We start from the raw sequence: 11,124 nt of genomic DNA, 5'->3' as shown, positions 1-11,124 counted from the left end.
TTAGCTTTTCGAAATAACGGAGATCATTTCACTGGAAATGCCAGTACTGGAAACTTGTAAACAAAGGAAACGGAACATTCGCTGCCGTTATACTTACATATCACTTTAAATTTTGTTTTATTATCTAATGTTTTTCGTTTTTGTTTAGATCTGGCGCCTCTCCTAACCTTTTAAATGTTTAATTCCTGTGTGTGTTCGTGTGTGTTTTTGTATTGGAATTTGAGCGTGTAACACTTTTTTATAAAATCAAACTAAACGAACACATGACTTTGACTTTAAATTCGTGGAAAGTCCCCAATTTGGAGTTCGTTTCGATAGTACGACGAAGATCGCGATCATCGATGTGCAGATTTGGTATTGTTGGTATTGTTTTTAAAATACCGAATGGTGAGATCAGTTGGGGTATTCTCTTTTGCTGAACCGTTGAATTTAAAATGGTTTTATACCTAATGCTCCGAAGTAATGTAAACCATTGTGGACGAGCATTTTTAAGTTTATCAAACTGAGAACAATTCTAAAATATTTATACAAAAGAAAGATAATTTAAGAATGGTGTAAGACAATTTATTTTATTTCGCATATCTAAAATTTGTACACGTTAAATGAATTAAATAAGAACAAGGGCCTTTTTATTTTGTTGTAAATATTTGTATAATGATTTATTACCATAACACTATACACTACGTTTTGAAATTTTGTTGATTTTTTATAACTTTTTTTTCTAAATATGTGACAAAATAAATGTTCGATCAAACAGAAAATGTATGGAAAGAAAACAGTAAGTTATATTGTTCGATAATGCAGCGCGAATATCTTTCTGCAGCTACCAAGATGATTATTTAATATTTAAAATATATACCTTAAACCTACTTGACAATCTACAAATAAACTATTTCTTAGCCAGCTTCAGCTTCTCGGAACCAAAGATCACACCCGTGTCGTTCAGTTTGCGCTTCATTGCGAACGGATTTACCGAATTTAGGGGAGTCCTGTGCTCTGCGGTTTTTCCCATGGGAACCTCTGACTCGGATTCACCGAATATATTCTCCTGGGTATCCAGCGGAGAGGGTGTAATGTCCGGAGTCGAGGGACGAGATGCCGCCGACGCAGCTTTGAATATGTTGGGTGAGTTGGCCAATCTCTTTAGGGTGCCCCGTTTGGCTGAGTTCAGCTCGATGGCCTTGGGTTTGGGACCACTTTGCGAGGCGGATGTGGGAGTCATGGGCAGGACAATGGTGGCAGCAATTCCGCTGGCGCCCAACAAAGTCTGCTGCTTGCGAGCCTCCTGGACAGCCTCTAATTGAGGCAGCAGTTCGCACAGGCGATCAGACAAGTGGATGCGCCCTCGTTTAGTGGCATATTTTACAGCCAGCTGGAGCAGATCAGTGCAGGCGATCGATTCTATCAACTCCCTAGCCCTTGTCTCGCACTCGCTGCTGCAGGCCAGAGCAAACAGCTTGATGGCTGTCTCCTTCTGCATCTTCTCCGCGCCATCCACTTGCATCAGACTGGAGCGCAGCAGGGCATCCTCCAGCTCGGATTTCTCCACTTCGATGTCGCACAACGGAATCTGCATACGCAGTTCCTGGACCATGGGTCGGGGATTCGTCATGGGGTAGGAGGTTCCACGGCATAAGACAGCCTGGACTATCTGACGACGCTCGGAAACAGCTACAACGAAAAAGTGGTGCGACACACTGCTGCTCTGCTTCATGGTGTCGCAGATGGGGAACCAGGCGTTGCTGCTCTTGCGGTACAATTGGAGGAGACCCATGTTGTCGCCGATGCTCGGTGATCCCGTGTCACTATAGCCCAGCCAGGCGAGCTGTCTGCCCGGAGTCAGTGGGACGGGAAGATATTCCTGACGCAAACTAAGACCATTTATGTTGACCAACATCGCGGAGAGATGCTGCTGCGTCTGGCTGGGTGCAGAACTGTGGTAAACCACCATCAGGCTGTGCTCATGTCCAGAGATAGCCACCACTGGTCCCGGAATGGTCAGCACCTCACGCTGTGTGCCCATCACGCTGAAGATGCGCAAAAAACTCGAGCTGGTGGCGACGGCCACAAGATGACTGGTGGCCACCAGGGCCTCCACACTTTCGCAGTCCGGCAGGCTGAGAGACCACTCCTTGTTCCCGGCGGCGGCCAAAGCAATCACCACCAGCTTGCTGGACTCGTTGGACGCCAGGGCCAAGGCTCCACTACTCACGCTGGCCAAATTGTGCTGGTTGTAGTTGCTGATATGCAGGGCATGGTGGATACTAGCGTCGTGGAACTCCACATCGATGGAGCCATCGCCTGAGGGCTCTACATGGGCAGTGACAATACCCACATCGTTCCAGGCCATGTAACGATGCTCCAGATCGCTGGGCGTGGCACTGGGCTGGAAGGCGGTCTGCTGCTTGAAGAGCTTGATTTGCGGAGCGGCGGGAGCAGGAACAGTTCTGCTGCTGCTAGCCAGGGATTGGTTGGATGCATCATCGTGGTCCACGGGATCTGCAAAGTTCATCACCTTCCGCTTTAGCTGCTCCAGACTAACGCCATCGCCGTCGTCCGCTGCGGCCTCCAAATCATCGCCACCCTCGAACACATAGTCATCGCCCAACAGCTCGGCCTGGTCATCCTCAATTCCATCGCCGCCGGCAGCCTCTTCTGCATCGCTGAGGAAGACAGTCCCCAGCTGTCCAGTGGCATCGCAGAAGGCCACCTCCTCCTCCCCAGAACGATTCCAGGCCAGGCATGTTATGGCATTGCAGTCGTTGGGCGGCATCTCCACTGCTACGGCCTTCCGCTTCTTCACGTCGAAGATGCTCACCTCGCCCTTGGTTGTTCCGGCGGCCAGGCGTTCACCATTTGGCGAGAACTGGCAGCAACTGTAGTTGCTTGACACCGAGTCATCACGCAGTTTGAAGGCCACCTCCCAGTTGGCCGTGTTGAGAACCACAATCTCGTTGTCCGCGGCGTAGGCCAAGAGTTCGCCGCTCTGCGGCTCGAAATGGGGTGTACCATAGAGCATTGCGCTCTCGAAACTGTTCACCTTGGGCAGACCACCAATGCTCTTTAGCTCCTTGCCCTCCTCAAAGTTCCAGACCTTGAGTTGGCCATCTCCAGCCACGGAGACGAGCAGTTTCCGCTCCACGAACATGTCCAGGGCCAGAACAGGACCCGTGTGCCCCTCCAGAACGGTTTCGTTACCAGCTGCCTCTCCCTTGAGCACCTTAATGGTGGTATCCTCGCTGCCGGCAGCAGTGTAGGCCCCGGAAACCTTGAGGCACGTTGCCGGAGCTGTGAACCGCATGAGAATGCCATCGCTGTCCATTTCGGGAAAGGTGTAGGCATGCACCGTGTTGCGATCCGTGGAGGCCAGCAGCCGGGTGCCCGTGTGGGCGATGCACATGACGAATTCGCCCAGGCAGCTGGATCGTGGATCGTCGTCACTGATGCAAGTCCAGTGCCGGATGTCTCCATCTGTGCCGCACGTGATGATGAACTCGCCGCGCGGGGTGTACAGGAGTCCCGTGTAGCCATTGGTGTGCGCATAGCGCAGGGCACTGCGCGAGAAACTCATGATTTTATTTAATGTTAATGTTTATGGAATTATTAATTCGCGGTGATCTCCGCCACTTTTGGCGCCAAAAGAAAACACTGCCTATCAGTGCTGGACAACGGCACTGTGCCGCTGTTTGGGTTTCGCTCGCTTCCAACACTGTTCAATCAGCTGTTCTCTGTATACCCTACCCTAATATGTAATAAGCATTTTCATTTATAGATCACATTTGTAACATTTAATTGTGTTATCCATTTTCATTAAAAAAAAATTTATATTTATATAGAATTTGAAAGCTCTAAAAAGATTAAAAAAGTGCATTATATAATTTGAATGCTCCGAAAATATTATCTTGTTATTTATAATTCATATCATTGACAACATAAATATAAAAATGGTAGGGTATACATTCGTCGACGCACACAATAAATCTACCCAATATTTTCATTTGATCCATAGCCGGGTGTTTATTACAGCATTGCTATTATCCGAAACGGGATAATGCTACGAAAATTAACTAAACTATCGACTTTAAAGGTCAGATGTGAGCTGCGTCCCCTCTCCTCGCTCAGCCAAACCCCGCAGCACATATTCGATAGGAATGCCAAGAGATTGCAAAAGGAACGAGCAGCCCTCAGGTTAGTTTTTCCCATATAGGAGCAAAGAACCCATCTAAACCATCAATTCCTCCCACAGCGAAGATGTAGGATTGTACGATTACCTCAAGGAGGAGGTGGGCTTCCGCCTGGCAGACAGAGTGTTCGACATCAAGCGGGAGTTCAAGGCTGCGGCGGACATAGGATGCAGTCGTGGCTACCTCTCCCAGCACATCCTGGCGGAGAGCGTGGAGCATCTAACAATGACGGACACCAGTGCATCGATGCTGGAGCAGGCCCAGGGCACTCCTGGTCTCAAAATGTCGAAGATAGTCAAGGATGAGGAGGATCTGGATGTGGGTAATTAGGCCACTTAGCCTCAAGTAACAAGTGTAAACGAAAATCGCTTTCAGTTTGAGGACAACTCCCTGGATCTAGTCATCTCCAGCTTGAGCCTGCACTGGGTAAACGATCTGCCTGGCTGCTTTGCCAGGATCAAGCGCAGTCTGAAACCGGATGGCGTGTTCATAGCCTCCATGTTTGGCGGAGACACGCTGTACGAGCTGCGTTCCTCGCTGCAACTGGCCGAGCTGGAACGCAAGGGCGGCATATCCCCGCACATCTCGCCCTTCACCCAGATCCGGGATATTGGATCCCTGCTGAACCGCGCCGGCTTCACCATGCTAACCATCGACACCGATGAACTGGTCATCGGGTATCCCAGCATGTTCGAACTAATGTGGGATCTCAAGGGCATGGCGGAGAACAACGCGGCCTTCAATCGGCCGGTCCATCTCAGTCGGGAGACGATGCTGGCGGCCAGTGCCATCTACCAGGAGCTCTATGCGAAGCCCAACGAGAAGGGCATACCAGCCACCTTTCAAATCATCTACTTTGTGGGCTGGAAGCCAGGTCCCAACCAACCACAGCCCCTGGAACGAGGAACCGGGGAGGTGTCCCTCAAGGATCTGGGCTCCATCATAGAAAAGGGCGGCAAACTGGACACCAAGGCGGGGGATTAGCTTAGCTTCAGTTGACAGTTTTATTTTGAAACGCTCTTGAAAATAATTTTAACTTAAATAAACATAATTCCTTTGCTGAGAAACTTAAACTAGTGATTCATGTTCGTGTAAAGGTTAATCATGAAATTAATTATAAATACTCAATTCATTTGTCAGTTTGTTCTGGTCGTGTACTGCTATGCTGGTATAACTATACATAAATCTAGCGTAATCATTCGATTCTGTTATCTATAGCTTTCAATTAATATTTGGTTGCCTTTCGCCTTTACATTCGTTTGCATTTCATGGACGTAACTTTTTAACGTTGCTTTGTATTTTGTTTGGTACGTATATACAAGTACAATTTACAACAATTTCTATAATATATGTTTGAGTTGAATTCAATATGCAATTAAATAGACTTCTAACCGCTTTTTAGGTGTATTAGATACGATTTGCTCTTGCTTAAATATTGTTCCATTAGCATTTTGTGTATGTAATTCTCGATTGCTTTTATCAATTGTTTAACTCGTAACTGTTGTAAATTTAATTTGGCGCATCTAATCCCAGATTCGGGTTTCACTACCAAGTCGGGCCCCAAGCTTCCCGCGGCGTATGTACAAAGTGTGTGACTCCAGACTTTCGAAGCCCAATGCTTGCTAATGCTGCTCCTAAGGAAGTCCTAGTTCTAGTGGTTTCAGCGGTGGCAGGGCTACAAGACTTAAGGCTAAGCAAAGGCAGACGGCGGCGAGCACCAGGAACTAGGTGATCCCACTCCGGTTCGCCGCCGCCTTTTGCTTTGCTAGTCATCCCAGCGCCAGCGGAGATCTCGGCGGCACGGGCGGCGGTGTGGGCGTGGCTCTGGGCGAAGATGTGGGGCTAATTCCCGATGCTCCGGCTACTGCTAGGCCCGTAGAGGTGGCTGTGGTGAGCGTGTGGCGATTCTCTGCAGCTGCCGGCGCCGTGGTGGACGCAGGCGGCAGCTGACGTCAGGTGCCCAGGAGCATTTCACGCTGCGGAGTGTTCTGCAGCATGTTGGCGGTCCTCAGGTGAATACTGCAAGAGGATGGTATTGAAAGGGCTTAGCTTACGATATTTGGAAAGAATAACAGTCAAGTGATAGCTTTTAAACGATGCAGCACCCCACTTTGCAGCCGCTTCATCGTTTAAGGCAGGTATTATTCAATATTTTGAATCTGAATCCGACTCATCTACTCACTTATTGTCCTCCAGTGACATGGTTTCCGATGAGCCGTGCGAGGCAACTGAAGTACCTGCAAGCGAACTTCGTATTGAGTGCGAATCCTCGGGAACAGTAAGCGTAACTAATAAATTGCGTTTATAGGTTTACGTTTTGCGAAATTTTCGTATTTTTTCGATTTGGTTTTGACCAATCCCAGTTCGTCGTGTTGCCAATGCGTTGGAAAAAAGTTTGGTTTTTGGAAAATTGCATTTAGTTTTCGGTTGTGGTTGTGATTGTGGCAATGTGAAATTTTGGTTAGCGGTGTTAGTGTTGTTGTGGTTGTTGTTTGTGAGGTGCAAATCGAATCGAATACTTCGTATTAATACTGGGCTCTGAACCGGAAACGGAAACGCTGCTGGCAGTTCAATAATATATAATGCTGACAGCGGAATCAACCATGCTGGCGAGTGTATTCAATTCAGTACAAAATCATATTTATTTGTGTGGTACGTTTCGCTATATGTATAATCATACAATTATTGGCTAATCAGATTACAACTACCATTTTGGCTTTAACATAAACTAAAGTTGAGTTTCTTTCGCAAGGAAAATATAAAGTAAATGCAAGAGCAAAACTTAAAGTACGTAGTTAGTAGAGTAGTGGGTATAAAGAAGTGTGGAAAAGTAGTTAGGTGGATAACAATAAATATTAATCGTTGTACGTAGTTTCAAACGGAATCGTTGGAGTCTTAGGAGTTATAAGTTTTTGGAATATTAAGTTGAGACTCTCGGTTAGGTAATATCGGAGAGTGAGAGGATAAGAAAGAAATATGTATAAACATCGATAATTGCTAGCAACTGAACAACAATTCAAGTTTCCCGTCGGTTCGACAATACAAAAATTAAAGCTAAGTACGTTTTGGGGATATTACTAGCGAATGTTCGGGGTTTCCTTTTTGGGAATCGTTATTGGCATATGCGTTTTACAAACCAAGGAAGCAAGACATTAACTACATAAAAAAGGATTACGCATTACGAATCAACTAAAATTAGAGGCGCGTGTTCTCCACGCTCAGCGCATCATCGTCGTCGTCGTCATCCGCCGCTTCCCGATGCCCTTCCATGGGCCTGCCTCCGCCTCCATTTTGCATGATATACACCACCTGGCTGCTGGGGGTCTTCGGGTGCAGGGGCAGCTGCTGTCGCTGGAGCACCTCCAGAGCCTGATCCAGATCGAGGCGATTGCGACTGTCGCTATCGCTGCTGAAGCTGTGCCGCATGTGCTGCAGCCCATTGGGCAGTGCCGGGTGCGGCTGCAGGTAGCTGAGATTGTGGATACTCTGGCTGCGGGCGGGGTCTTGGGCACTATCGATAGTGGTCACCACGAATCCGTTGCTGTACAGCGAGTAGCTACTATTCGCCGGCGAGGTGGCTAAGCTAGTGATACTCTCAAACGTTTTCATTGAGTATCCATCACCTAGGAACAGAATTACAGAAGCGATTGCGGATTAGGTCATATCTGATTTCGGTTTTTGCAGCTCCGATTGCCGGGAAAACGTAGAAGCGGTGGCTTGTGATCGAAACGGATATATGTACACGCAGCGGACAATGTTAGACAATGGTTACAAAATGGATCATCCGATTACATGAACGTCGAGGGGCGTATTTAATAAGCATGAACTGGTTTTTGTGGTTGCCTTGGTTATTGTCCCTTAAAAGCTAGTACTTTACATATACAGTTAGAATTAGTGCCCATTGGATCCGTTACAGCTAAGGGGTACGTCTAAGATTTCGTATTGCATCCAGAACCACTAAGAATCGACTCTCGTGTCCAAACCATTTCATTACACAGATCAGAGCTATCTTCTCCCGCCCTTGCCAGCGTGCAAAAGTTCAATATTAGCATATTATTCAATTAGTTCAATGCTTCGGCCAGCGAGATGATGACGCATTGGGGCTGGACAGCCAACGATGACCCGCTGAAAGTGGCTACGATCTTAACATAAACTCAAACGAAAAACTATACATCGCTAGTCAAATAAACAGAGTACATATGCCATTTCATTTTCTAGAACTAAACAAGACTTTGTACATAGGATTACAGCTAAGGCAACACCAATTCAAGTTCGTTTTGGGGAACTGCTCGTGTTTCTGTTTACATATACATGATATATACACACAATTTGTGATAAACTTGCACCACACAATACAAAATAAAGAAGGAATTTCAATTAAAATTGCAGATTATAGTTACAGTCGGTGGGTAAGTGGGTTGTTTAAAGCAAGCATTAGTATTAGTAGATAAACAGTGTAAGGACTTGTGTGTTACTCATGACTCACCCGTGGCGCACTCGGAAGTCTCGTAGGATACGGTGGATTGCACCTCAATCGCATTTTGTTCTTGTCTGCAAGTCATACATATATTATTCGAGATAACTTCATTTACAATCTCATGATCGCACCTTGATATCACATCTGTTATGACTTGCTTTTCCGCGTCTGTGTAATCATTGCGTCTGCGCCCGATCTTCTTCTCCATGTCTGCCTCGACAAAGTCGCCGAGTTTGCGGGTGGGGAACTCATTCGACTTGGCTGGCGGCGGCACGTCCAGCTTGAGGTCCTTCAGCTTCTTCATCACTCGCTCCAGGCTCTGAATGGCCTCGTCGTCGCTGTAGCCAAAGTTCTTGTGCAGCTTCACTTGCAAGTACTCGATGATGGCGTCCATGTCCTTCAGGCGCAGCAGCTCGTCTTTGTGAAGATACAGAATGTTGATGGCCATGGACAGAATAACGCGATCTCCATCCAACATAAAAATGTCCCACACGCGCAAACTCAAACTGAACGGGACCTGCAAAGCAAATAGATTAATTATGTATTTGTTTTATGAATACATATTGTGCTTTTACTCACCCGCTCGACGAAGACGACAAAGAACCACTTGATGGCGTACAGCAGGGCGTCAACATTGTGTTTGGTGAAGTGCTTATGTAGTTTACGCATTATTTTAGACATGATGCGGTCATGATGATCGATGAATCGCGTCAGCTTGGGAAAGCCCTCAATGAACAGCCCGTGCATGCCGTATTTCGGGTCTGTGATCAGGCTATTCAGTGCCCAGAAGGCCTCCTCCTCGTTCAAGTAGAGCAGCAGCACGCCGGCCACACAGGCCATGCCCTGGCAGTAGCCCAGCTCCGAGTTGTAGATGCTGTAGGCGTTGAGCACATTAAATAGCGAGCACTGCTTCACGTTGTAGCGCTCTCGAAAGGCAAGATTGTCGCGGAACTGCCGATTCACATCCGCATCGATCTGTCGCGTCTCCGTGGAGTACTTCCTGGCAAGCTGCAGCATTCGGGAGTAGACGCCGGCATTGCTGTCGATCGATTGCTGGATGTTGAGCAGCTTCAGCCAGACCACCCTTCGCACTCGATCCGGTATGCCCTTGTAGACGCGCTTGTGCAGCTTATCGTGGGGCGGCGGCCAATGGCCGAGCATCTTCATCCACTTCTTGTCCCGCTCCATCTCGATCCTGGTGCGTTGCATCTCCTGAGCATCCCGCGTCTCCGGCAGGCGATCGTCGTGCAGGAATCCATATCTGTGGGGGGTAAGGGATATTGGTTGTGGAATTAAATGGGCTGCGATGGGGTATGTGCTTCTCACTTGTCTGTCCTGTGGTAGAGCTCGAAGGTGGGATTCTCCCAGGGGTCCACCACATTGCTGGGATCCATGCCCAGTTCGTAGCGCCGGAAGATGTCCTCGCGCTCGTCCTCTGACCGCTTGACCAGCGCATCCTGCTGTTCGCCGTCCGTCATTTGGAGCAGGATCTGGATTTGGCGGGCGGAGGGCGGAAGGAGCGGGTGCAGCCGGAGCGGGAGTAGGAGGAGCCGGAACAGGAGCCCGATCCGGAGGAGCAAGTGGCCAGAGCTGGACTCTCCGTGCTCTCAGTTGGGGAGCGGCTGCTTCTGAGCTGGCTGGGCGATAGCGCGAAACTTTGATAAAAGGAATGGGAATAAATAACAAAGCATTAACATGCGAAAGCAATCCACAACATCGTGCTATACTATATACGTATGTAAATGGCTAATAAGCGCATGACACACACAGACATCTCTATTATTTACTTAAATGCAGTCGAATCTTCGGTTTTTTTTTGGAAGAGCGTGGCATAAATGACGTGATGTTTTTAGATCCACTAAATAAACGATGCAGTGTCAAATCAAAAAGCCAGCAAAACCTGTCACCATTTCAGATAAACGCCCCCTGATCTGCGGTTAAATGTGAGTGGGCCAGCGGTGTATACATAGATTCAAATAGTCCGTCCCCGACTTTTCAGTTTTGTCCCCTATTTTGATGCGGAATGTGCAATCTTTATGTTTTATCGTTCACACACTTCCTGTTTTCGCTGCGATTTGTTGTATTTTGTCAACACAGACACACAGACACACGCACACACACACTCACACACTGGCAGCCGAGCGAGAGAGAGTGTTCTGGCTTTCACTGGCCACTCTCCGTGCGCCTAAATTAGCCACGCCGACCAACGTTTGTTTACCATTTAATTTTGTACTGCCAATTCTTATTATCCACGCTGATCGGCTGTGTTTGCTAACTAGTTTTTCACTTTTAAGTCGGCTGCATGTTTCCGATACATTTGGGGGCGAATGTGTGTGAGCGCGCAGGGCTGCAGTGGCTAATAACGTAACGTAATGCAATTACCAGGGATACAAGAAGAAGCAGTTACTATTTGTGACTTTGCTAGCTGCGGTTGGTGCATTCACTAACTGCTTTTCCAGGGAC

At 47.7% G+C, this 11,124-nt stretch overlaps 3 protein-coding genes across 8 annotated transcripts; 1 reads left to right on the top strand and 2 right to left on the bottom strand.

Moving 5' to 3' along the window:
• Positions 1 to 550: 550 nt before the first annotated feature.
• On the bottom strand, positions 551 to 3,658 carry Ctf4 (Chromosome transmission fidelity 4). Its single transcript, XM_017084936.4, has one exon. It carries the CDS (start codon positions 3,569 to 3,571, stop codon positions 890 to 892), a length of 2,682 nt encoding a protein of 893 aa, XP_016940425.3. The 5' UTR covers positions 3,572 to 3,658; the 3' UTR covers positions 551 to 889.
• A 328-nt stretch (positions 3,659 to 3,986) lies between these two features.
• Positions 3,987 to 5,257, top strand: LOC108018097 (arginine-hydroxylase NDUFAF5, mitochondrial). 2 transcript variants are annotated; one of them, XM_017085507.4, is made up of 3 exons: positions 3,987 to 4,188; positions 4,247 to 4,502; positions 4,560 to 5,257. In XM_017085507.4, the coding sequence occupies exons 1-3, from the start codon at positions 4,052 to 4,054 to the stop codon at positions 5,166 to 5,168; spliced, it is 1,002 nt and encodes a 333-aa protein (XP_016940996.3). In that variant the 5' UTR covers positions 3,987 to 4,051; the 3' UTR covers positions 5,169 to 5,257. The 2 variants fall into 2 exon arrangements, with proteins under 2 accessions (XP_016940996.3, XP_016940997.3); XM_017085508.4 differs by having other exon boundaries at positions 4,009 to 4,188; positions 4,247 to 4,506.
• On the bottom strand, positions 5,170 to 11,036 carry RN-tre (Related to the N terminus of tre oncogene). 5 transcript variants are annotated; one of them, XM_065863898.2, is made up of 7 exons: positions 10,880 to 11,035; positions 9,988 to 10,316; positions 9,241 to 9,922; positions 8,793 to 9,178; positions 8,671 to 8,735; positions 6,367 to 6,472; positions 5,170 to 6,203 (listed from the first exon to the last, which is right to left on the bottom strand). In XM_065863898.2, exons 2-7 carry the CDS (start codon positions 10,137 to 10,139, stop codon positions 6,137 to 6,139), a joined length of 1,458 nt encoding a protein of 485 aa, XP_065719970.1. In that variant the 5' UTR covers positions 10,140 to 10,316; positions 10,880 to 11,035; the 3' UTR covers positions 5,170 to 6,136. The 5 variants fall into 5 exon arrangements, with proteins under 5 accessions (XP_065719970.1, XP_065719971.1, XP_016940991.3 ...); XM_065863899.2 differs by having other exon boundaries at positions 6,367 to 6,421; XM_017085502.4 differs by lacking the exons at positions 5,170 to 6,203; positions 6,367 to 6,472 and adding an exon at positions 6,803 to 7,807 and having other exon boundaries at positions 10,880 to 11,036.
• Between the last annotated feature and the right edge of the window lie 88 nt (positions 11,037 to 11,124).

The sequence above is a fragment of the Drosophila suzukii genome, chromosome 2R (genome assembly GCF_043229965.1).
Source record: "Drosophila suzukii chromosome 2R, CBGP_Dsuzu_IsoJpt1.0, whole genome shotgun sequence".
In the NCBI taxonomy this organism is placed as follows: Eukaryota; Metazoa; Arthropoda; class Insecta; order Diptera; family Drosophilidae; genus Drosophila; species Drosophila suzukii.
The sequence above is the reverse complement of the archived record's forward strand: the minus strand, read 5'-3'. Positions and strand labels throughout refer to the sequence as shown.